We start from the raw sequence: 27056 nt of genomic DNA, 5'->3' as shown, positions 1-27056 counted from the left end.
TGGGTGGCTTAGTAGGTTAAGCATCTGCCTTTGGCTCAGGTCATGATCCTGGAGTCCTGGGATGGCATCGGGCTCCCTGCTCAGTGGGGAGTCTTCTTCTCCCTCTGACTCTCCCCCTTCTCGTGCTCTCTCCCTCTCTCTCAAATAAATAAAATCTTAAAAAAAAAAAAAGAACAAAGCAAATACCTGGGTAACCACTCAGCTGGAGAAACAAAATGTTAACCAACTGTTTGAATATCCTCTATGCCTTGATGCCTGATGCCAACCCCTCACTTGCCCTAGAGCATAGGAATAGACTTTTCACTGCCTCTCTTCTTCCAGCATCTCTTCTATGCTGGGTTCAGACAGATGAGGCTAAAAGAGAAACCCTGTGTGTCACGCACCTACTGAAATTTGCCCAATGACTCTGCGTGGTGTATGGAATAAAAATGCAGAGTCCTGGGTGATTGGGTAAGGACTTCCCCAGTTTGGATGCAAAGGGTCTTCGAGGTGCCCTGTGATACCATGACCCACCTTCTGCAAGCTGCAGCCACACCCTCTGCCCTCTCCTGGGTGCTCCCCTTCTCTCCGTGGCCAGACAGGCACTGTCCTCCCTCTCGTGTCCCCATCCTGTGCCCTCACCCTGCTGAGCTTGTGAGGCTAGAGCTCAGGTTCAGCTTCTCTGTATGGTGCTCAGCCTGGACAGGTCCTTGCAACTGTGGTCACTGAAGGAATCTGTTTAAGAGGGAGGAGGAAAGAGAGGCTTCTGTGCACTGGGGAGGGCAAGACAAGCTGATAGGGGAGGGAACTTGAGCGGATCGTTGGGGAGCATTGAAGATTCAGTCTTGGAAGTTAGTGTACCTCCTTATCAGACCTATTATGTCTTCTGAATGCAAGCTTCTCTCTCTCTTTCTTTTTTGAGAACAAATAACTTGATCTGATGACTCTGTCTTGTCACCTTGGCTACCCAAACTGAGTGAGCATTTTCAAGAAGTCCTAAATGAGGTGGTGAGATTCTGGGAGAGAGGCAGTCTTCCCTGTGAATGGCAGGTGCCTCGCCTCTGCGCCTTTGCCTCCAGCCATGCACGTCCTCTCTTCTCTTTGATGTGGGCATACGCAGCTGTGGTCGGGATGTTGCATTATTGGAACAGATATGTCTTACCATAACCATTAAACAACATGGTGGCCAAACACTCCAGTGGGTCCCATGTGGCTGGCAGCCCATGGCCTGGCACGATTCTTGGGGTGGCCATGCTTGGCGGGGTTCTCACTGTCCTCTCCAACATTCCTCCCCACAGTGGCTGCCTGCAGGTGACCATGGCTGTGTGAGTGTCCGCCATGGCCAACCGGAAACGTCAGAGCACGGCGAGCAGCATGCTGGACCACAGGGCGAGGCCGGGCCCCATCCCCCATGGCCAGGAGCCAGAGAGCGAGGACGCAGAGCTGCCCCTGGAGGAGTACGTGCCCAAGGGCCTGGAGCTGGCCACCCTGCGGCCTGAGAGCCCCACGCCCCCGGACCAGGGGTGCCACGACCACAGCCCTGATGGGGACTCTAGCTCTGACTATGTGAACAACACCTCCGAGGAGGAGGATTACGATGAAGGCCTCCCTGAGGAGGAGGAGGGCATCACCTACTACATCCGCTACTGCCCCGAGGACGACAGCTACCTGGAGGGCATGGACTGCAACGGGGAGGGGTACCTGGCCCACGGCACACGCCACCTGGAGACGGATGAGTGCCAGGAGGCAGTGGAGGAGTGGACAGACTCGGCAGGCCCCCACCCGCATGGCCACGGGGACGAAGGCAGCCCAGACTACCGGGACAGCCACCTCCCCATCCCGGAGGACGAGGCCTCCGTCCTGGAGGCCCAGGACCAGGAAGAAGGTGTCCACTACTGCCCCAGTGAAGAGGGCTATGAGGACTACTACCCCACAGAGGCCAACGGGAATGCAGGCAGCGCCTCCCCTTATCGCCCAAGGCGTGGGGATGGGGACCTGGAGGACCAGGAGGAGGATATCGACCAGATCGTGGCTGAGATCAAGATGAGCCTGAGCATGACCAGCATCACCAGCGCCGGGGAGGCCAGCCCTGAGCATGCACTGGTGCGGGCGCCTGAGCCGGGGCCTGGGGACTCCACAGAGGCCAGCCCACCCAGCGAGGCCAGCCACGGCCCTAGCAGAAATGAGGGAAGGCCCAAGTCACTGAACCTCCCTCCGGAGGCCAAGCACTCCGGAGACCCCCAGAGAGGCTTCAAGACCAAGTCCAGGACTCCAGAGGAGAGGCCAAAGTGGCCCCAAGAGCAGGTAGGATGCTGGTGATCCCCAGGGACGGGGGTGGGGGGGTGGGCAGGGGGGCCTAGAGAGTAAAGGATGCTCTCGTGTCACCCATGTGGATGCCAAAACCCATAGTTCAAATATGCGTTTAATTCTTCATCTGTTCCATTATGTAGCAGGTGTGTAGATGTTCTGGTGCCATCCCGAAGATGCCCCCCTCCCACGAGGGGGCTAGTAGGCCTCCCACTAGGGTCTCTAGCCCACTTGCCCTGGGTCTGCTCAGGGTTGGGGGTGGTCCATGTCACTACCATCCCCCCACCAGCTGGTTTCTTCAGTCCGACAGGACATTGGCAAGGATGTGAGCCTGCTGGCTCGTTCAGGGTCCTGCGGCCAGTGACAAGGGACAGTGACCTGAGCACATGTCACAGGGGCCACTGTATCCTGGTGACACTCTTCCAAAAGCTCAGGGGCTTGGCCTTATGGGCTATTAACTGTAAATAACCATTTTGAAAATAATTATTTGAAGGTTTGACAAAGGGGTGGAGAAGAAATGCTGCTGATGCGGCCAGTGGATTTAAGCATGACTGTATTCCTTTTAATTATATCAAAGCGAGCGTGTATTCTAATAGCTGCCTTTGAAAAGCTGCTTTTCAAAAAAAAAAAAACCCTCTGTGAATATATAAAGAAGATGTGATGATTGCACTTGTGTAAAGGAACTTCTCGTTGGCCAATTCTGTGGGCAAATGAGAGCGAAACGCTTTTATATTTTTAAAGCCTTAATTATTATTTTTTTTCCCCAGAGGAGTCTGTGAGTTTAAAAAGTACATACATATGCTGAGAACATGTCTTTGGGACATGAGTCATATTCACTTGCTGCTAGATTTCTGGCACTGGCTTATTGATGCCTTTTGTTCTTTTTAGAGATTATTAAATGTAGGTTGACTTCACTGAGAGGTGTTCCTGGAACTCAGGGCAGCTGTGCCTGCACGGGGGGCTTTGGGTTGTAGAGAAACTGCTGTTGCACCAGTGGATTTGGGGAGCTCCCCCCAAGGGTGGGTGGCTCAGGGCCAGAGGTCTGGGCTTTAGGCCAAAGTGTCGCTGGCCATCTTCACTTTGGCCGAGTTGGACTCATGGCCCAACGGCGGTTATGACCCTGCAGGGAACTCATGGGGGCTGCCCGGGGCGGGTGACATACTATACTTTGTTGTGGCAACTTCCCTGACAAAGTTCTTGTCAAGAGAACATAATCTTTAAACATGAAGGGGAGGGGGCAGTGAGGGGAGGAGCGGGTAACTTCTCTCCCTAAATAGAGTGTCTCCTCAAAGCAAATGCTCTTATTCAAGACACGGGAAAAGCTCATTTAAATGGGTTAATTATTGCATAGCTTTTTTTTAAATTTACTTATTCATTGGTAAATGACTTCCCTCAAAAGGAAAGACTGCCTGGTGATTCCCAGCTCAGGGCTGACAAGGGTCCTGGATGAACATGGGGTCGGAGGACTCCTTCGGAGGGCTCTGCCATGTCTGAGCGAACATCACATGACCCAGGTCTCGACATCTCATAGTCCCAAGTGACCCCTTCTCCAGATGAGGAACCTTTTGAAATTTTGACCCAAAAGAGCCACTGTGATAGGATCATCTTGAAAGCAAGATTGTGTGAAGCAGGAGGTACGGTGGGAAACGTGGGGACTCCTTGCTTCAGATCCCAGCCTACCTCCCTCCTGGAATCCCTGACTCCCCGCACCCTCACCCCACCACCCCCGCTGGGGACAGCCAGGCTGTGCGGTGGGAGCCAACCAAAGAGGGGCCTCAAACGGGCTTCTAGGGTGCATGAGTCCCATGCTGGCCTTTCCCTGGGCCGTCTGCAGTTAATGTGGCATAGCCTGGGGTTAAGGCTATGGTAAATAAAACCAAAAAACTAAAGGAGAAAGGCCAATACTGGCTACCTAGACCCTCCTTCCAGAAGCTCTGTCTGTGGGCCAGCAGCCTACCTCAGGAGGCTTCCACGGGGGGGCAACTGTACAGTGGAGCGGCCCTCTTCTCTCGGACATTTCTTTTAAAGCTGGAAAAGTTACGTCATGGCCATTCTGAAGAATATTGTGTAGCATTTTATTCCATCCTTGCATGGACAATGCCACAGTGGAATTAGAAATGGGAATACGGAGAAAGTTCCCACCGTGGCTCCCACCACCCTCCCAGATGAGCTCTTTCGGTTTCCCTGGGTTCCCCTTCAGACTCCAGCACTGACCATGAATAACGTACGTGGCTGTCCCTGTAGTCCAGACATGATTTTGCCATCCGCCTCTTCGAACCTGACACCTTGCAAGTATTTTTCCGTGTTACCGTGTCATTGTTACCATCATTTTTACTGACCTTTGCACGTCCCATTCAGGCCATGTGGCGTCTCATTCATTCGTCTGCACAGACCCTGCTCCTGATCCTACAGGTTGCACATGGCTTTGTCTTCTATGCGTCAGACCTCCGGGGACATCCCCTTCCAGGTTTTCCGGCTGGTTTATTACGTGAAGATAAATTCCTGGAGTGGACACGAACGATGACCATCTCCCCATATCTGTCTTACCTCCTTATTTCTCCTTTTCTATGGATGTTCGATGTATGCCCTTTATTTTGGGGAGGTCTGGATGATTTTCTATTTCCTAGGAGTACTTTGTATGCTCTAGATGTTACTTTTTTTTTTTTTTAAGATTATTTATTTATTTATTTGACACAGAGAGAGAGAGATCATAAGTAGGCCGAGAGGCAGGCAGAGAGAGAGAGAGAGAGAGAGAGAGAAGCAGGCTCCCCGCTGAGCAGAGAGCCCCATGCAAGGCTCAATCCCAGGACCCTGAGATCATGACTTGAGCTGAAGGCAGAGGCTTAACCCACTGAGCCACCCAGGTGCCCCTAGATGTTACTTATTGCTACAGATATTTCCTTCAGTATGTTTTATTTATTTATTTATTTATTTATTTATTTATTTATCTATCTGACACAGAGAGAGAGAGAGATCACAAGTAGGCAGAGAGGCAGGCAGAGAGAGAGAGAGAAGCAGGCTCCCCGCTGAGCAGAGAGCCCGATGCGGGGCTCGCTCCCAGGACCCTGAGATCACGACCTGAGCCGAAGGCAGAAGCTTAACCCACTGAGCCACCCAGGCACCCAGCATGTTTCCTTTTGTAAAGGTTCTGATTTGCGGGCAGACCTCTCCCCTGCATGACGCTGAGGAGACCAGGACGTCTATACTGGGTGGGGAGGGGACAGGATTATGAGAGAACACAAATGAGATAGGCTCAAGTTGCAGGAAGACAGGATGGGATGGTGGGGGACAAGGGTCTGTGCATGAGTGTTTTTACAGAAGAAAGAACTGTTTCAAAGCAGTGTATGCTTATTGAGGGACATTTGGAGAACAGAAGCAAAAAAAAAAATTATATATTTTTTCACGTGGCAGGGCCGAATTCTATCGCTGAGTGTTTTCAAATCAAAGAGGATTTCCCAAAGTATCCTGTTAGATGTGTTCTGTAAACAAAGCCAGGCAGATCCTTGTTATTCATGGATTCCATTACCCGTGACTCGGCCTCCTCGCTAACTTTTACATGTAAGCTTCAAATCAATACTCCTGGCACCTTTTTGAGCATTTGTGGGCTTGCACAGAGAGGCAGAAACGTGTGAGGCCCTCAGCGTGCACGATCCCAGCCGCGTGTGAACAAGGAGACCCTCTGCCTTCTCGTCTCAGCTCTCACACCGCAAGTAGGTGTCCTTTCCGCGATCCTTGTAGTGCCAGGGTTTTTTGCATTTTTGTGCTCTCTGTGGGATGACGAAATGACCCCCACGTGCAGGGCTGGCGTGCTGTCTGATGCTTTTCTGAGCACGAGAAGGCTGCGATGTGCCTTATGGAGAAAATACGCTGTGTTCAATAATTCATGTAGGTGTGAGTTGCAGAGCTGTTGGCCATGAGTCAACAATATGGTACAGCCAGAGAGAGGGAGAGGAAATTCGCCGATCCATACACAAGGTTGCTCTGGGAAGTGCTAAAGTAATACGGATAGTGAAAAAACATCAGAGAAGTGGCTAACTTTGGGGGTTCACGAGATGACCCGCTAATAAAAAGAGCACAGGAAGGCGCTGTGATGAGGCCGAGAGCCCGAGAAATTTACGGTCTTATTTTCCGAGGTCAGGGAACTGTGAGACTCTTTGCAACTGGTTTTATTATAAAGAAATACTGGATATAATTACTCGTGAGGAATGTACGTTAAATAAAGTGTCTAAATAGGAAAACAAGGTGATGCGTTGATTGGCCAACAAAAATGACGACCAGAGGCTTTGCAGGAACCTTATCCCGCATTTCTCCTTGGAGCTGGGTCAGTATTGACACACATGGAGTTTACAACAGGCTTATGGATGAGAACTCGCACGAACAAGGAGAACCAACTGCATCTGATTGGCCAATGAGTTTGAGAAACCTTACTGCAAAGGTTTCCCCACTCTTTCATTGTACATGTGCCGTGGGGCGAAGTCCCAGACTCACTATGACGAAGACACCTCCAACCCCCCTTGGCTAGTGTTGCCCCCAAATCTGGATTATCAGGCCCTTTACTCTCCGTGCAGGGCCTATCAGGAAAATACCGGCCAAGTTGCTCCTCTTCGGGGACAGAGAGCCAGATCACATGATTTCCTGAGGTCTCTCCCTTCTTGGCTGTATCCCAGGATGACTCAACATCCACCCAAAATGCTGAGGATGGGAAGGGTGTTGCCTTTGTCACTCTTGGGGCCCTGGGCTTCTGAGGAGTTCATGTTTCTTGTCCTACTGTTTGTGGAAGTCCGTGGGTGCTGGTGGAGGTGATGCTGGTGTTGGTGGTCATGGCCAGCACGGGGCTCAGGACTTCATGTGGACGATCTCAGTGAGTGCTGGAACATTCAGGAGAGGTAGAGACAAGGGTTATTCCCATTTTACAGGTGAGGCCATTGAGACTTTCATGGACTCAGTACCACACCCGTGGTCACACAGCTCAAGGGGTAAATAGTCTGTGTTGCACCCAAATTCATGCTTCTCACCACCGCCCCCTACATTCCTTGAAGGGCTTCTAGAAGAGGTGACGCTGACTTCAGGGGCAGGGAGTGTTTGAGTCTGCCCGTTGGTGAATGCATTGGGCCATCTTCCTCCCGGATAGCGGCTACTACTCTGTCCTTACTGACTTAGTAACCACGAGGCCTTGACGCGTATGTCCTGACACCCATGTAGTGACCAGAGTCCAACAAGACTTCCAGGCCATAAAATTGTCTCCACATCTGGCTTTGTGAGGTCTCAGGCCGTGGATCAAAGTCGTCAAGTAGAGATGATCTATGAGTCACTTTCCTTAATTTTATTGAGATTTGTTGATATGAAATACTTTAATTTTTACATACGGCCATGAAGAATATGTGAGTTTCATCCAGCCGAGTTCGTATCGAATATCTAGATTGAGTTTCCATTCCTGCACCCACCTCTGCTATGAGCCGAGGGAGGACCTCAGCGGGATCCTGGTCCCACAGCTCAGGCGTGGGCTTTGGGGACTTGGTGTGTCATCGGTACAACTCCTGTGAAGAGAGGCTTGCTGACCGGAGCTCCCAGGGGCTGCTCCTCCAGGCTCCTGTAAGACATGTTTGCTTAGCACCCAAGAGAGTTCTGCAGATTTGCAGGGTGGCCTGGGATGGTGGGTTCTTATAGTCTCTGTGTGATGCACTGTGTGTCTGGGTTTGACAAGGACGGGGTTTGATTTGGACCGATTCTTTTGGGATCCCTATCTTTTTCCTGTGTTACCTTGAGACATCTAACTTGAGAAGAGGTACTCTGAAAATACCTGCTCTGTGCCCGAGAGTCCCCCTCTCATAAATGTCCTCCTTTGGGCTCTGGAGGTTTCTGGAGCTGCAGGCATTCCCGGTCCTGTTCCATGTCCTCCATGGGCTGGGCGCCTGTCGGGACATCTAGTTCAAGGTGTTTGATTTCTGCTGCCACTCTGCCCAGAACAGCTCTGCACGCTGGATGGCACAGCCCACCCCTGTTGGGGTTATTGGGGGTTTTTGAGATTTTTGTTTATCATCGTTCCAGCCAGTGCTTTCTAAAAAGAGCCCTCTGACAATAGAAAAAGAAGGAAGATCAATGCATCATAGACAACTTAACATAGCAGTTAAGTTGAGGTGAGGTACCGAGCCCTGAGACCACGTCAGATGTACAAACGTTTGTCATTGCTCCTTGTGGAGAAGGCTTTGCTGTGATTTGGCAATCAGTGGAGACTTGCTCTGTGGAGGACCTTTTGAGATTGTGATAGGAATGCTTGTGCTATGTACGGAGGGAGGATGCTCGGTGCGTGGGTGACCTCGGCCGGCATGGGCGTGGGGTGGGCAGTGGCTCTGTGAGCACTCCCTCGGGGCCGGTGTCTCTCACGTGTGTCCTGTTCAGCGGCATAGGAAGTAAGTCTGGGCACCTGCTTTATACGAAAGGGAACCACGCCCTGAGGGGCCGAGAGGAGTATCCCGAGGTCGCTGTCTCCCGGGTAACCTCTGTTGGCATGCCACAGGGTAGCAGGTGCCTAAAGGGATCTGATGCTTGCACTGTGCCTGGGGTGGGGAGCAGGTACATTCTGTCCCAATCTGTCCTGAGCTGGGACAGAGCTGGAGAAAGCCTGGGGGCAGGAGCTGAGGGCATGGCCTGGTCAGGGGAAGGCCCTCGCCCACCCCCTGAGCTTCTGTGGTGTGTAGGTGGTCTCTTTCTTCCCGCAGCCCTGCCCCCGACTCTGCCGGCAGCCCCCCTCCCCTGCCCACCTGTGACATCGGGTCCTGCCTTTCTTGTGCACATGGGGAGGTGGTATGGGAGAGTTCCCAGGGGCTCCTGTGCCCCTCTCCAGCCTCCTGTGCTCCCAGTGCCTTGATGGGTTCCCATAGCATCTGCTGTGACTGATTCCTGGGGCCACCCTGAGAGACAAAATCCAGGCTGTTCCGGCCTTGGCCTTCTCAGCCCCTCGCTCGATCTGTTCAGGCTCCCAAACTTGATCTCTCTGGGGCTGTTTGTTGAGTCAGCACAAAGGCCTTATTTGATTTCTGTGAAGCCTCTTGAAGACACATGACTGCTGGTGGCTATTGTTGTCACGGACCAGCTTATTCACCAGGAACCTGCGATTGCTTCAGCGCTTTTAAAATCTAGTTAAAGCCAGGGTCTCTAAAACACTGTTTTATTGTCTAAAAAAATTATGTAGAGCCCTTCCACTAACAATAATCCAGGCAGGAATGTCCCCACCTCTAGGCCTTGAAGAGAGAGTAAGGTGCAGTGGTTAGGAAAGCCAATGCCAGAGCTAGGAAGCCTGGAGCCCATCCTGCTGCCCCAGCTCCCATCCTGCTGCCCCAGCTCCCAGGTCTGGAACATGCTGGACACGTGATATGCACCAACCACTGCCTATCCCCTGGGGCTTTGGGGGGCAGCGTTGGCATGGATCGGAGTCTGCAGTGGATGTCAGGTGCATGGAACACTCGCCCCGATGGTGACGGTGATGATTTCAAGTCTGGGAGCCTTTTTCAGGATGTGGGGGAGGCCGCTGGGGGAGGCTCTGCAAACAGTTTGGGTGCAGGGCCAAGCTGTGCAGGGCTGGGGACACCACCGAGCAGGTTGGCCTCACTGACTTCTGGAAGGCCATCAGGGGAGGGCTGAAGCCAACACTGAAGCAGTGTGGGAGGAGGCCCAGGATGGCCAGAGACGCACTGGAGGCAGGGCAGGTGTGTGTGCGGCCCTAGTGAGAGCTGATAGGCCCGAGGTGCCCAGTGAGGGAGGGGCCGCTCTGAGGTGTCTGCGGGCTCTCCCTTCTATAAGTCTTCCTCGGGTGGACCCTCTCCCCCTGCAGGGCCACCCAGGATAGACAGCTCTCATATGCCTTCTTGGGGACATCCTCAGTCCCTTTCTGCTCTGCAGTCTGATTTTGTGGGAACGAGGGGACACTGACACGTCTCCAAGGGCTGCTCTGGTTTCCCACACTGCGTTCCTAATAGGAAATTGAGAACTGCACTTTCTGGGCAGATGAGCTGGGCTCTGGGCCACCGGTCTCTCACTAATTCCAAATGGCCTTCTGAGGCGCTCTCCTCAATCTGGAGTCTCTGCACATAACTCCCACTCTCCTTCGAAGCTGACTGTCCCTAGCCAGGCCGCTCGGATTCCCTGGGCTGCTGGCACCTGCCTTCCTTCCCCAACAGCCCATGCGTCTTGGCACCTGCGATGTGCCAGGCAGTGGGGGTGCAAAGATTAAAAATGACATAAGCCCTCACTGCAAATCTCATTCTAGAGGGAGATAGACACCCAGAAACCTCCCAGTCAGGGTGGGGCTGGGTGCTCAGGAGAGGGACTGGCTGCAGCAGAGGTGATGAGCTGAGAGGCTCTGGGTCTTTGCGGGGGTTGGCGGGGAGGGGGGGGCTTGGGAAGTGAGCCAACCAGGAGAGGCTGAACGTGGAGGAGCCTGGGGGCTGGGATTGTGATGGGGGCTGAGAGCCCTGAAAGAGAGCCAGGGCGGGGGGCAGGACGTGGGATGGTGATGGTGACAAGGGAGGGAGAAGGGCCTTAGTTGGGAGGGGAAAGCCAGGAGGGAGCTTAGGGGCAGGGACGTCTGGAAGGCCAAACACAGCACGGCCACTAAGGGAGGCCTTGCTGGGAAGCCCCCGTGCCGCTCTGATGGGCTGTAAGAGCGGAGGGTCACATGTGGGAACCGAAGGAGGTAAATGGGCAGTGTCTATAAGGACAAGAAGGGAGGGGCCCAAGGAGGTGCCAGCAGGGAGAGGAGGCCCAGCACGGGTGGGGCTTGAACTGAATTGCATTGTCCTGAGTCACACCCGTTTGTCAGCTGTGAGCGTCTCGGGCAGATCTGGGGGAACGGGAGGGGACTGGGTATGGGATGAGGCTGCGAGTCGGCCCACACTCAGCTCCCGTCCTCAGGCCCCTGCGGCACCTCCCACAGTCCTTCGCATGTCCCAGCGGCTTGAGACGCAGCAGCTGACAAAACTGCTTTGTCACGTGACATTGCCTAGGAAGCGCAAGGCTCCTCGGGGGAATTTTTAGAAACATCTTCTGTTCGGGGAGAAAGGCCACATGGCTGAACACGAGACTCAGAGACGTGTAATGTCACTCGTGGGGCCCTCTCCTGAGATGGGACCGCGTGGCCGTGGCCGCCATGGGGTGGTCAACCCAAAGCATCCAGATCGCGGCCAAGACTAGTCAGTTACTTAAGAGGTCACGGGACTGTGGTAACAGGAGGCGAATAAAGACTGCCTCCCAATCCTATGTGATAACACCACGGGCAATTCAAGAACACTAAGCACATCTCAGAAACTTCGAGAAGGAGGTGTGGGACAGAATGGTGCCCCAGGAGGCAGGTGGACTCCAGAACCTGCCAGGTCCAGGAGTGTTTGCTGATTCCGCCGTCACACCAGAGAAGCTGATCTCTCTCCGCCTGAGACCAAGCCCAGTTCCAAACTGCTGGAGTGGAAGGATGTTTAGAACTGGGCTTACAGAATCTCGTTGTCTGGCTCCTCTGGTTTCAACTGGGAGCACGTGGTCCAGGCCTCCGTCTGGTTCCTGTCTCCATCGAAGAAACATTGACTGAGATGCCATATGCCGTCTTTGGTGCCAAAGCACTGCTGGACCTACCCCCACAGTCAGCCACCTTGTCCTGCTGTGACAGCAGTCGGGCTACAGAGGTCAGGTCAGCGAGCCTGAGCTGGACTCCGGACGTGGGGCTGCTGCTCGGTACAGAAGCTTGGGCACGTTGTAAGGCTGGAGGGATGTTGCTGTTTGGGGAGTTGCCCATTCACCCTCCTTGGCCAGCCTTCCTCTTCCTTGGCCCAGACGCTTGCACGTGGCCTCTGATTTGAGACTTGTTTGCCCACTCTGAATCCTAGCGCGGCCCTACTCCTACCCCTACACTCCCCACCCAGCCTTTGAGTCTCTTGCTTCCCCTCAAATCAGCCCTTGGTGACAGCAGGGAGACATCTGTCCCTAACTTTCCTTCCCAGAGTTTCTGGGTCTGCTGACTTTGACCATTATGCCACTGACACAGACTCACCCGCCCGAGTGTCTTCGTCAGACAGGCTTAGACCTGGACCATGCCACACCCATGCCAGGTGTCTGGGTGCTTCTGGGATCTTTTGATCACTCCCGCTACTGCTTCCTTTTTTTCTTTCTCTCTCTCTGTCTCTCTCTTTAAAGATTTGTTTATCTTAGAAGAAGAGAGAGAGCAGGGGGAGGGGCAGGGGGGAGAGGGAGAGACAGGATCCCAAGCAGACTCTGGGCTGAGCACGGAGCCCAACATGGGGCTTGATCTCACAGCCCTGAGATCATGACCTGACCCAAAACCAAGAGTCAGGTGTTCAACCACCTGAGCCATCCAAGCACCCCTGCTTATTGAAATAACCCCTAGTCATTGAAAATAGAAGCTCTTCCTCTCTGTGGTCTGTCACCTGCTTCACTCATTCATTCATTCATTCATTCATTGGGACCCAAGCATATAAAGATAGCACATTATTCACTTCATGAAATACAAATGTTAATCTTCAAGAGAAGACAGGTGATCTAGCCACTCACCAGTCCTCAAAACTGCTCCAGGAACAAGACCAATAACAAGTCAAGGCTCTTTTTGCAGAATCGAATTTGCAACTTAAGAGAGATATTGTGGAGTGAAATTGCTGCCCAGGGTTTTTCTTGCCTAATATTTCACCTGCAGCCCTCTTTTAAATGCCAAGAAGAATGAAACAAAATGAATGAATCCAAAGAATGCCAAGTCACCTAAACTATGGCAGTTTTGCCCATATTCAGAGACCACGGCATGGTGATTTTTTTCTGTATTGGTAGGAGCATTGTTTTTTTCTTCTGTGCCACACTGATAGTGATAAAGTACAAAAGAAAAGAATTTTGGGTACCTGGATGGCTCAGTCAGTTAAGCATCTGCATTTGACTCAGGTCATGATCCCAGGGTCCTGGGATCGAGTCCCACATCAGGCTCCCTACTCATTGGGGAGCCTGCTTCTCCTGTTCTCTCTGCTCTCTCCCCCACCCCCCACTCTCTCGCTCTCTCAAATAAGTAGAATCTTTAAAAAAAAAAAAAAACAAAAAAAAACCAGAAGGAAAGACTTTTACATGCAGTGGAATATTATTCAGCCTGAAAAAGGAAGGACATTCTGACCTCGGCTACAACAGGGATGCACCTTGAGGCCACTACGCTCAGTGACATAATCCAGTCCCAAAAAGACAAATCCTGTATGATTCCCCTCATATGAGGTTCCTGGAGGAATTAAATTCATAGAGACAGAGAGTGGAAAGCTGGCCGCCAGGGGCTGGAGAAGCGGGAATGGAGAGTTAGTGTTTAATGGGTGCAGAGTTTCTGTTAGGGAAGATGAAAAGTTCTGTGGGTAGATGGTGATAATGGGTTGCACAACAGTGTGACTGTATTTCATGCCACTTACCTGTCCACTTTAAAATGACTGAAATGGGGGTGCCTGGGTAGCTCAGTCAGCTGAACATTTGCCTTTGGCTCAGGTCATGGTCCCGGAGTCCTGGGATCGAGCCCTGCATCAGGCTCCCTGCTCAGTGAGGAGTCTGCTTCTCCCTCTGCCCCTCACTCTGCTCTTGTGCTCTCTCTGTCAAATAAATAATCTTCAAAAAAATGGTTGAAATGATACATTTTATGTATGTTTATGACAATTTAAAAAAAAAAAGAAAAGAAAAAAGGCTCTTGGCCCATTTATTGGCCTGAGCCAATTTGAATCATCTAAAACCAAGTCGAGCCAATCTGAACCCATGTAACCGGTATCAGACACCCCCCTCCCCCGACACACACACTCATTCTGGGCCAATCAAAACCAGTCTGGTGTAGTCAGAGTAGAGATGAGTGGACAGCAGTCATTTGGCCCTGTGGTCACTGTTGTGCATGGTTACAAGGTAGTGGGTCTGTTCATCTTTAAGTAAGATTGTTGAGGTCCTACTTTGTTGGTATCATTCAAATAAAAATGTATTGTCAAATATATCATTAAAATAACAGCTAGTTTTGGGGTACCTGGGTGGCTCGGTCAAGTGGCTGACTCTTGATTTCAGCTCAGGTCATGATTTTGGGGTTTTAGGACCAAGCCCCGTGTCAGGCTCCCCACTCATTGGGGAGTCTGCTTGTCCCTCTGCCTCTCCCCCTGCTTGTACTCTATCTCTCAAATAAATAAATAAGAATATTTTAAAAAATAACAGCTAGTTCAACTCTCTCTCCTTATCCTCAGTGTTAGGAAAACCAAATATTCTACATTGTATAATCATAGAAGTTGAACAGGTAGATTTGTAGAATCTAACTGGGTCGTTGGTATCTTCTGTACATATTAGCTGGCTAAATGTATTTTTCAAATTATGAATCATAGGACTTTGTGTTAGTGTTTACAGGTTTAGGCAGTTCAATTGAGTTGTTTATTACTTAGGACTAATAGTATTGACCAAAACAGAGAAGTCCTCATGTTAGAACAGAGAGCTGGTCATAGCAATTCCATATTGGGAACAGTGACCTCTTTAGATGAGTACAAGTCCAATATAGAAAAACGCCCCTGGAAATGGAATTCTAACATTGACTTAGTATCGGTCATTTGATTTCCTTTTGACTTACGCACCTTCGTTGCCTTCATCTTTCAGCTGTCAAGGTAGCTTTCCCAGAATGTGAGTGCTGGGCTCTAGGCTAGGTGGGAGAGGCCTCAGGTCTCCCAGGAGAATGCAAGAGCTTGCCATAAGGCCAAGAGACCATTCTGCTCTGGAGAGCCGCTGTCATTAAACTCTGCTCACACAAGGCTTCTCACCTTTAAGTTGGCAGGATGGGAAAAGGTGCCAGTGTTTGCCGCCGACCTGCGGAACCTGTGGGAGAAGCGGCCACGTTGGCTCCCCAGCCACAGATTTAGAAAGGGGGCGGTGTCGCTTTCTTCCTTTGAGAACTGAACGAAACCAAATGGAAGACTCCTTAGTTCCATAGCATGCTTTGCTTTAAGAGTTGGAACCCCCTTCTTTTCCACAACTGAATCCAAGTGTGATATCCTCATGTGTGATGCAGGTGACTGGGAGGGAAGAGCCTCTGTGCCACCCGGACAACCCACCTCCTTCCCTTGGCCTTTGCGTCCAAGGAGAGGCTGAGTCCTGCACAAGCTGGTGGGTGACCTTCAGCTAAACTAAAGTGAATATTACAGGTAGGGGTAGTAAGTCTTAGGTCCTTAAAGGGCTCTGGTTATTCATTCTTTCCACATTGTTTAAAAATAACTTTTAAAGATTTATTTATCTATTGGAGAGAGAGCGAGCGAGCGAGAGAGCGAGCGAGCACACAAGAGCAAGGGAGGGGCAGAGGGAAAGGGAGAGAAATCCTTAAGTGGATTCCATGCTGAGTGAGGAGCCCAACACCGGGCTCCATCCCAGGACCCTGAGATCAAGACCCGAGCCGAAGTTGAGAGTCAGATGCTTAGCTGACTGAGCCACCCAGATCCCTCATCTACATTATTTTTAAACTGTAGTGATATACACATAAAATAAAATTGACTGTTTTGATCACTTTAATGTGTAGGGTTTGGCGGCATTTAGTGCAGGGTTGTGCAAGCACCTCTATTTGGTTCTAGAACATTTTCATCACCCTAAAAGGAGAGCTCATACTTAGTCATCAACAGTCACTCCCCATTCTTCCCTCCCCCTCCAGCCCCTGCCAAAGACAAACCTGCTTTCTCTAGGTACAGATTTGCCTGTTTCTGGACATTTCTGTCTAAATGGGATCACACAGTATGTGACCTTTTGCGTCTGGCTTCTTATACTTGGCATGATGTTTTCAGGGTTCACCCATGTCCTAGCATGTGTCAGGACCTCATTTCCTTTCCTGGCTGAGTGATATTCCTTAGAAGGGATACACCATCCTTTGTTCATCCATTCAGTTGTTGACAGACACTCAGGTTGTTTCTGCCTTTTGACTGTTACAAATGAGACTGTCACGAACATTCAGGTACAAGATTTTGCGTAGATAGCTGTTTTCAGCCCTCTGTGGGGTGGCGTTCCTGGATCACAGAGGCATTCAGTGTGTAACTTCCTGAGGACTCCCATACTGTTGTCCACAACGGCTCAACATTTTACATTTCCCCCAGCGATGTACTGGGGTCCTGGCTGCACTCAGATGAGAAAGCTCAAACCACCCCCAAGCCTTTAATGGTTCAGCCTTGGGGCTCCCCTCTTAGGCCCCTCAGGCCGGATCACACAGGAACTGCCGTTGTTCCTTTGTATTTGTTTGTTCTCTGGCTTGCCCACAGAGGGTCTAAAGCCAGCAGGGCTGGTGAGCTGTGCCACACTGGATGGGGAGCTGTCCCTGGTCAAGAGTTTTGTTGTGTGTGTCTTTGGGGCCTCAGTGTAAGACATCCAAGATGCTTGCTTAGGACCAGTCATGTGGATGTGACCTTTGTTTTTTTGTTTTTTGTTTTTTTAAATACATTTTTTTAAAGATGTATTTATTTGAGAGAGAGATTGAGAGAATGAGTGGGAGGAGAGGCAGAGGGAGAAGCAGACTCCCTGCAGAGCAGGGAGCCTGGTGCGGGACTCGATCCTAGGACCCTAGGATCATGTATGACCTGAGCCGAAGGCAGGCGCTTAACCAACTGAGCCACCCAGGCACCCTGGGTGCAGCCTTTGGATAGTGCTTCATAAGGAATTGAAATGCAGAGGTCAGTTTAGGAAAATTCGCTCCTGCTCTGAAATGCTGGGCCAACCACCCCAGGCACCTGTGAAGGACAAAGTCAAGGACATGGTAGGTGGTCCTGATGGTCAGTGGTAGGGGAGGTTTTAGCAAACCAGATGCAGAGAACCAGGCCAGGCCCTGAGTGTGCCCTGGGGGAGCTCAGTGCAGGTGGCGGTCTCTCAGGCCCCAGGTAGGGCTGCCAGATGGAGAAAATAACAAGAGGACACACAGTTAAGCTTGAGCCTTGGACAGAGGATGCAAAATTGTTTAGTATAGGTATGTTCCACGAAATATCTGGGCAGGGGATGGAGTGAGTGTTGGGGGGAGAGACTCTCCTTAACTCTCCTGTTCACAGGCCTGCCTGGAGATGTTAAAAGATAGACTGACTGGCTGGTTTCCCTAATGGACCTTGTCATGATTCTTTGAAGCCACAGATTGGCTTCAAAAAGATATGATCACCCTCATGGGGATGACTATTATAAGAATAAATACTTCATCCCCAAGCTCTCATTCTCCTCCAGACAAATGTCATACGAGTGATCAGAATTCTAAGAGGGGCAGAAGAAAAAGAACAATATTGTCATTTTTCTGAGCCATCCGCCTGTCAGGGGACAGGTTGAAGGGCTTGTGAAATATGTTCAGGACGCAGTAGGCAGACCTTCAGTCAGCCCACGGTGGCTGACACTCTCAGGGTGGCCCTCCATGAGCCCCTGGCAGGACGTGGGTCCCGGCTGACCCCTGCTGCGTGGGACAGAGGAAGGCAGCTTTGCTCGATGTCTGATGCCTTTGGAAACAGGGAGCGGGAGGTGATTCCCAGAGAAGGCTGTCACCTAACTGAGCTGTCTGTAAGCCTGGGATGTGTCTGACAAGGAGTCACATGTGAGGGGAGACAGCATAGTTCAGTGTGAAGGTTGTGGCTTGCCTGGCTTTGAGCTGACGACGCTCTGTCCCTCCGTGTGTCGCTAACGTGCTTGTCATTCAGGAGACTGCTTGGGAATGTTTGGTGTTTATTACAGATGGCGTGAGGGCAGGCGTGCTTGTTTGCTGTTGTTTCTTGTCAAGCCATGTGGGTTACGTTGCTGTATTTTCCATTTAATCAAGCAGACAAAATCTAAATTGACACTTTAAAAAAAAATCTTAGCTCTGGCTTCACCAACTGGAGCCAAGATACTTATTAGAGCAATTTATTCAGATGAATATATTTTTATTACAGGCAAATCATCCCGAGCCCTGAACAGCTGTCCCTGGTCCTGGCATGTCCTGACCAGTTTCTGCCACACGTTTCTGTTCTGTTCTCAGGGTGCCTGCGAGGGGGTCCTGCCCCATTTCCTCCCGCTAGATTTCACTTCACAGTTTCACTCACCATCCTTCTCTCCGTGGATGGTTGGTGTGGCTTCCAGCCCGGGGCGCCGAGAACAGCCCTCGGCGCTGGGCTGCTTCCCTGTTGGCTGGGAAGGACTCAGGTATCCTGGCTGGCCTCTCTTGCTGAGGTGCGGCTGCCTGCTGTGGTTTGGGGGTACCCAGAAGGGTGAGAGAACATCTTCAGTTGAGTTGCTGGGAACCCCCAACCCACGTGGGCCTCTACGATGTTAATTTCAGATGCTGTGCCCCATGCTGCCAAGCGCGCCTCCGCCTTGCCCTCGAGATGAAAATCAGAGCGCCAGATGGGCTCTCCCAATCCCACCTCTCTGAAAACAGCCCCGGCTGTTGATGATGAGATGTGGTTGTCATGGCGATGAGTGGAGAAAACGCTGACATGGAGGAAAGGGTCGAGACTGTAGAAGCTCTGGGGAGAAATCTCCATTATAAGTGGATCTCAGACCCTGTATTGCCCACGGTCACTATGTGCTGTGGCTCCATGCCAGGCATTCCAAGGATGGGCATGGGGGCACAGCACCCAGCCTCTGCTCCCTACCCAAGCCCTCACCCCGTGGGGGCTGCCTCCCCCAGAGGGACCCCTCTTCACCCCGTGTAAGATGAACAACAGGCCCGACATGGCCTTTTCCCACAATGCATCTGGTGCCCTGACGAGAGTCTGTTGCCCTACATCCGTGGCAGAAAATGTAGATTCTACCCCAAGCTGTAACATTTGTAGACGGGGTGCTTATAAACAACAGACATTTATTTCTCACAGTTGTGGAGGCAGGAAGTCCAAGGTCAAGGCCCCAGCAGATCTGGTATCTGGTGAGGGGCCACTTCCTGGTTCACAGACAGAGCCTTCTGGCTGTGTCCTCACATGGTGGAAGGGGTGAGGGAGCTCTCGGGGGGCTCCTGTTCACGAAGCTCGCATCCTTATGAGCTCATCTAATACAAAGTATATCCCAAATGTCCCATCTCCTTGAAGGTTAGGCTTCAGTATATGAAATTGGTGGGGACAAATTCAGTCTATAAAAAGTGTGGTTGACCCGTTTTCATCCATCAGTTGGCTGGTTTGTTTCTTTAGGCGTTTTGGAGATGACTGTTGTCCATCCAGCATTTGGTAAGATGGTGCAGGCCTTCCGGAAATGAAGTCCGTGAACTCAGCCTAGGAAAAGTCACCAGATTAGAGCTCTTTCAAACAAGAGAGGAAACACGGATGTGCTCTAAATGGACCTTGAAATAGCCAAGAGTATAAGACAACAGAAGGTTTTCTGGGAGGATGTGGCAAATTTGGGTTTAATTAAGGCGGATGGGAATAGCATTTGAGGTAAGAGTTCCCATTGCACTCTTTAGGAGATATTGCCTGGTCTACTTTGGCCACAAAGGGAGGTGCAGAGCCAAGGAAGCAGAGGGAAGACTTAACTCAGAGGCTGGGAAACCATCCTGGCTCCCTGAGGACCCTGGTGGGATTCATTGCTAAGTCATCCTCAGCCCTACAAGAAGGGGCACTGTCCACTCAGCTTGGTCAGAACGGGTTCTAATGGGGTGGAGACCCCAGATGATTCAGTCCTCTCCTCTAGTAAAGGATGGGTTCAGCTCCCAGAAAGAGGGCTAGGAAGGACAGAGGAGCATGCCAGTGGTCCCAGACCTGCCTGAGCCCCAGAGCCCTGCCTTGGGGCATACTGGGACAGCAGGATGAAACCAGGACCCATGTGAATTATCTGAGAGTTCACAGGGCTTGGGGTGCAGACAGTTCTTTGGGATTCCAGCAAAGGAAACAGGGACCAACCAATATCAGAACCTCCTGGGCTTCAGCTGCAGCTCCGCATCCCCTTTGTTCCACGAAAGCCTCATTTCTTCCTGTAGCTTGAATTCTGATTTTTCTTGGTATATGGTGATTCCCTCCTTTCTTCCTCTGTGCTCAATCTTCCCCATGCTTGAAGCCCAGCCCCATTTTTCCCACCTCCCATCTGAGCCATCCCTGAACTCCTCACCTACCCCCTGTCCCTGCCTCTGAGATGCAGTAGTGTTTGTAGTCACGAAGGGGACACTCAGCTAGGAATTAGTGGTCTGCTAGATGTCATCAGTGCCAGGAGGATGGGCCCATGTCCCTTCATTCTTCTCTAGCCCTGCCAGAGAGACTGAATGACATCAAGGAACACAACAGTAACTGTCTAGACAAGGAAGAAAACCAGCAGCGACATCTTGCTATGCTACCTAGACCTGTGGGAACCTAGCTATTATCTCCAACACCTGAAGCCTCAGTCTTGTAAGCTGTAAAGCAAGAGTGGAAATAGTGTAAATTAGTTATTTCTAAGTAAACATGAGTGTAGTATATATTTATAATATAAATTTATTTATTTGTAAGTGTAACTTACTAATCTCATCATCATCATCATCATTATCATCATCATCATCATCATCATTGTATTGTTACTGCTTGATAATTTATTTCCAGAAAGTTCTGAAACTTCATGTGATGGCTTACTAAAACCTCCTTCAGGGTTTGTAGAGTGATTTTGGTGCTATGGATCTGGCCTCTACATTCTGGATGGTGCAAAGCACCAAATAGAGATACTCAAACTTTAAATTTTGTTACTTGAGATTTTGGTTTGATGTCTTCTTTAAGAGAAGACTTATGACATGTCTTTGGAACATTTTCTTTTCCTTAGTAGTAGATTGACTAATTTGCATTAACCAAAGAATTTAGATTCTAGAGTTTAGAATTTGCATTAAACTAAGAATTCAGGTTTTTTAGAGCTATGATTTTAGCTCTTGGATATTGCTGGGAATATAAAATGGTACAGTCGCTGGAAAACAATAGGGGGATTCCACAAATATTACAAATAAAATCACAATATAATCTTGCAATTCAATTCCTCTTAAGGGTGTATATCCAGAAAATTGAAAGAGGAACTGTAAGTGATATTTGTACCCATGTTCAGAGCAGCATTATTCACAATAGCCAAAAGGCGAAAGAAACCCAACTGTCTGTCAATAGATGGATGGATAAATAAAATGGGGTATATGCAAATAGAGGAATATTATTCAGTCTTGAAAAGGCAGGCAATTATGATACATGTTACAATATGGATGAACCTTGAGGACATCATGCTAAGTGAAACAGCCAGTCACAAAAAGATGAGATTCTACTTATATGAGGTTCCTAGAGTTGTTAAATTGACGGAGACAACCAGTGTCTGGGGGGAGCGAGTAATGGGGAATTAATGGTTAATGCATACATAATTACAGATGAGCAAGATGAAAAGAATTCTGGAGAGGGATGGTGGTGATAATTGCAGAATGTTAATGTACTTAATGCCTCCAAACCATCCACTTAGAGTGGGTAAAATGGTAAATTTAATGTTATGTGTGTTTTACCACAATTAACAAATAATAAATAATAAAATTAGAAAATCTGATTCAGAATATGAAAATGACACAAACAAATGGAAGACATATCATACTCATAGAATGGAAATTAATGTTGTTAAAGTGTCCACCCTACACAAAGCAATCTACAGATTCAGTGCAATCCCTATCAAAATACCAATAGTGTTTTTCATAGAACTAAAACAAATAATCCTAAAATTTGTACATAAACACAAAAGACCCCAAATAGTCAAAGCAATCTTGAGAAAGAAGAGCAAAACTTGAGGTATCACAATCCCAGGTTTCAAGATACACTACAGGGCAGTAGTCATCAAAACAGTAGAGTACTGGCACAAAAAGAGACACACAGATCAATGAAAGAGAATAGAAAGTCAAGAAATAAGCCCCTCAGGGTGCCTGGGTGGCTCAGTGGCTTAAGTGTCTGCCTTCAGCTTGGGTCATGATCCCAGGGTCCTGGGATCGAGCCCTGCATGGGGCTCCCTGCTCAGCAGGAAGCCTCCTTCTCCCCCTGCTGCTCCCACTGCTTGTGTTCTGTGTCTCTCTGTCAAATAAATAAATAAAATCTTAAAAAAAAAAAAAAGAAGCCTCTCCTTACATGGTCAAATATTCTACAATATAGGAGACAAGAATATACAACAGGAGAAAGATAGTGTCTTCAGTAATGGTGCTGGGAAAACTGGACAGCTGGCTATATGCAAAGAAAGGGAAACTGGGTCACTTTCTTACGCCACACACAAAAATAAACTCAAAATGAATTAAAGACCTAAATTTGAGACCTGAAACCAAAAAAAAAATCCTAGAAGAAAACACAGGCAGTAATTTCTTTGGCATTGGTCATAGCACCATTTTTCTAGATACATCTTCTGAGGCAAGGGAAACAAAAGCAAAAATAAATGGCTAGGACTTCATCAAAATAAAAAGCTTTTGCACAGCAAAGGAAGCCATCCACAAAACAAAGAGACAGCCTACTGAATAGCAGAAGATATTGACAAATGATATAGCCAGTAAGGAGTTAATCCCTAAAATATATATAAAGTTATGCAACTCAACATCAAAAAAAAAAAAATTAAATAATGGGAAGAGACATGAATAGACACTTCTCCAAAGAAGGCAGACAGATGGCCAACGGGCACATGAAAAAATGTCCACCATCTCTCAGCATCAGGGAAATACAAATGAAAACTACAGTGAGATATCACCTCACATGTGTCAGAATGGCTAAAGTCAAAAAAGATAAGCAATAACAAGCATTGGGAGGATGTGGAGAAAGGGAATTCTTTTGCACTGCTGGTGGAAATATAAATTGATGCAACCACTGTGGAAAACAGTATGGGGGTTCCTCAAAAAATTAAAAAATAGAACTACCATGTAATTCAGTAATTCCATGGCTAGGTGTTTACCCAAAGAAAATGAAAACACTAATTTGAAAAGATATATGCACCCCATGTTTATTATAGCATTATTTGTAATAGCCAAGATACAGAAGCAGTCCAAGGATCCATTAGTAGAAAAATGGAGAAAGAAGATGTGGCCTACATACACACAATGGAACATAGCTCAGCCATAAAAAAATACGAGATCTTGCCATTTACAACATGGATGGACCTGGAGGGTATTATGCTAAGTGAAATAAGCCAGAGAGAGAAAGACAAATATCATGTAGTTTCACTTATATGTAGACTCTAAAAGACAGAACAGATGAACAAACAAACAACAACAGACTCATAAATACAGAGAACAAACTGGTGGTTTCCAAAGGGTAAAGAGTAAGGGGGCGGTGATGGGCAAAATAGGGGAAGGGGATTGAGAGGCACAAATAATCAAGTTATAAAATAAGTCACGGAGATGAGAAGTAAAGCATAATAGAAGTGAAGCATAATATTATAATCATGTTGTGTGGTGACAGATGGTAAAAAAAATAATTCAAAAACATTTTATAAATATAAAAGAATACATGTTAGTTGCAGAAGAGTTTAAATTACACATGCACACATATACACACACATACATACATGTGTATTTCATAAAATTGTGTCATATTATACCTTGGTTTATTTCTCGAACATATAGAAGCACCATCTTCATCTTTGACTTCCCGGTTTCCAGGTTTGCAATGGCTTGGAGCAGCCGAGGAAGCAGCAGCGCTCTGATCTCAATGGACCTGTGGACAATAACAACATCCCAGAGGTAATTTTTTCCAAGGATAAGAGTTGTGGCTTAAGTTCCTAATATTGAAGTTACCACATCACCATGGTCTGCTCACCCTCTCCACCATGTTCTTATCCCAGCCAGTGTCTTGGAAGTGGGGATTCAGTCAAGCAAAGTTGGGTGTCTCTGTAGGAAAAGGAAGGAAAGTTTCTTTCCTACTGATTCAGGCTCATACCACTGTGAGTTCGTGTGTTTTCAGTGGTGCATGGGGTTGGGGGTAGGGAAGTTCATTTATGCTCCCTGGTTTGACAGAAACTTGTTCTACTCCATTATCTTACAGTTATGTTCTAAGTTAGGGTTACTCAATAATGGCACCATTGACATTTGGGCCAGAACATTCTTTGTTGTGAAGAGCTGTCTTTTCCACTAAAGGATGTTTAGAAGCATCTTTGGCCTGTATCCACTAGATGCCAGTAGCACACAACCTCTTTGCCAAGCTGTCACAGCCAAAAGTGTCTGCAGAGATTACCCAATGTCCCCTTGGGGACAAAAAAATCATCCTGATTGAGAACCACTGTTTTAAACCCACAGCATGGTTTTGAAAAACAATCTTATATAAATTAACACTGCCTTGATGGAGGTTGTTAAAATGAGGCCTTAAACCAGTTATTTCCCTATTCTGGATGACATAGTTTGGATAGAATTTTCTAGCTTTGATGAAATAGGTCTGGCCACCCATAGAATGGTGTCCAGTATCCTTTATCTTGCTTTTAAAGATGGGCCCTGGTAATTCTCATGCCTACCAATTGGAGAACTATTGGTTGTATGGTCTCTAGCCTCCCTTCTAGCAGTGACATACTAATCTGGAGGTCCCTAACTTTAAATGATGGCCCTTTGTACCCCAGGTTTTCCCATGGGAATGTTTCCATGTGTCCTGCCTAAACATCATGGTGCCTGAATGCCATTGATTTGCTTTCTGGAGCTGACTTCTTAGGAACATCAGACACTCAGTGGGGTTTAGCTTTTCACATACAGTACTCTTCTTAGCCTAGATTTTTCAGGCCATCTACTTACACTGTCATGTGTGTGTTTTCTTTTCTTTTCTTTCTTTTTTTTCTATTTCCCAATAGACAAAGAAGGTGGCATCATTTCCAAGTTTTGTGGCTGGTAAGTGACTTTGAATTTACTCTTAAAGAACAGTTGCATTTTTATCTCAAAGCAAATGGTATTTTTGCCTTTGGTTTTCTCCTGCAAAGCTTGTGCGGAAAGCACACCTTCAAGGTAAAAACAGTGTTACAATAACCAAAGGTGCTCAGGCATTTGGTTGGAGGAGTACTTCATAAGCCCGTATTGTTATGGAGGGCGGTGGTTCAGCTGATAAGGGAACAGTCAGCCATCCCATTGAATTACATCCCTTGACACTACTGATCAGGTTAATAGACTGAAATGTGTCTGTATAAGCAGCTCATTATGATCTAACACTTTTGATTAGGGTGGATATACTTGCATCCAAATTCAGGCTATTACTTCTTTATTCTCCTGTGTTTTTTGAGGGGGTTAATATTGGATTTCAGCATTCAGTGTTGAGCCAACTTTGCACTGTCTGAATGGCCTCAGGGAAACTTGGGCTGCTCCTTTCCAAGGTCCTCCAACAACACCATAAAGAGCCTCTTAAATAGGATGTTTCTTTAGCCAGGAGGCTGTTTTCTGCTATTGCTAATGTTACAATAAAAAGTGTGGATTTTATTAATTCTTTCAGTAAGCTGGTAATTAATTTTTATGAATATTTATGGGGGTAAGGTAAATCAATCACCGGAGATAACTTTAAAACCTCTCCTACCCTGGTTTTCTTTTTTAGTAAAGAGCTGACATCTGGGAAACTGAGACCCCCAAATCCCCTTTCAAGGGACTAGTTTGAACCAGGCTAACCCAATTCAAACTGGTTGAAAATTAATTGATTTCTTCAACCCAGTTTCAGCAGGTTCAACATTGTATTGGCTCAGTGTTGCTCAAACTAGATTAAAAACAGTTTCAGACTGTTGGAATCCATGTTATATTGTTCAAATAAACTTGATTCCATTTTGACCAACTCAAGTAGGCTCAAGTGGGTTTTGCCCAGGTATTTACATGTGGTGCTTATGGTTGAAACTGGATCAAATTGGTTTTCATCAGGTCACAGTAGATTGTGATAATTCCAATCTAAATGGCTAGTTGTAGTATTTTTCAGGAACTAATTATTGGCAGAAAGAGACAACACCTACTCCATGCCCCCATCGTAGGGTTGATTAGGTTTCTGATTCAGAGGACTGGACATCTCATAAATAGGGAAGACACACCACTTTCCTGGGTGGTGGGAATGCCAGGATGGCTTGTACCAGTCACACTGTTCCAGTGAGGTAGGCTCTTGTGTATCCAAGAAGCTCACTTTTCAAAGTATCATGGTGTCATTTGGGCAGGACTCTCTCAGACTGCCTAGGGGAATGGTTTGAGCATTAGACTCCCCTGGCTCTTGAGTCTGCCCCCTAACTAGAGGGGAAGGTAGTGGAGAAGGATCAGGAAGTACTATCAATGCCTAGGTGCTCTGAGAAGTGTCACTCACTTGCAGCATTCCAGAAGTCTCACTTCCCTAAACCAGCTTAGAAATGTTCTAAACCAAAATCAAAACAATGTGGGATGCCTCAAACCAGTTATGATGGGCTGAAACTGCCTGTGACCAGCTCAAACCAATGTGGATAGCCTTAATTTAGAATTTCCTGGGGCGCCTTGGTGGCTGTTGGTTGAGTGTCCAACTCTTGGTTTTGACTTGGATCATGGTTTCAGGGGCCTTGGATTGAGCCCCACATCTGGCTTCATGCCCAATGGGGATTCTTCTTGAATCCCCCTCTGCCCCTCCCCCTGGTTGCTGTCTCTCTTTCTAAAATCGGTGAATAAATCTTTAAAAAAAGGAAAAAGAATCTCTTGTTAGGCATGCCCATGGAGTCGTTGTCAGAGATATTGGCCCCTGAGAACATGAGGGTCTTAAACCGGGATGGCTCCACACATCCTTCTTCAGGGGCATTTCATACCCTCAGGCTCCCTCTAGCTCCTGGACAGCTGTGTGGACACTCCCAGAAGAGTCCAGCTGGAAAGCCGCAGTTCCTGCCTTATTCCTTCTGAGCAAGCAGCCTCATGTCTACTT

General features: G+C 48.4%; 1 protein-coding gene across 1 annotated transcript in view; it reads left to right on the top strand.

The window, feature by feature from the left end:
• Positions 1-1317: 1317 nt before the first annotated feature.
• APBA2 (amyloid beta precursor protein binding family A member 2) overlaps positions 1318-27056 on the top strand; it is a gene marked incomplete at its 5' end in the record, with an annotated part of 68499 nt that continues 42760 nt past the window's right edge. Inside the window, 3 exons of the mRNA XM_080808434.1 lie at positions 1318-2283; positions 23837-23917; positions 25009-25045. Of these exons, the coding sequence (XP_080664560.1) occupies positions 1318-2283; positions 23837-23917; positions 25009-25045 (1084 nt within the window). The remainder of the gene's footprint in view (positions 2284-23836; positions 23918-25008; positions 25046-27056) is intronic.

This window comes from Martes martes, assembly GCF_963455335.1.
Source record: "Martes martes genome assembly, chromosome: 7".
Taxonomy (NCBI): domain Eukaryota; kingdom Metazoa; phylum Chordata; class Mammalia; order Carnivora; family Mustelidae; genus Martes; species Martes martes.
Note: the sequence above shows the minus strand (reverse complement) of the source record. Positions and strands in the feature narration are given on the sequence as shown.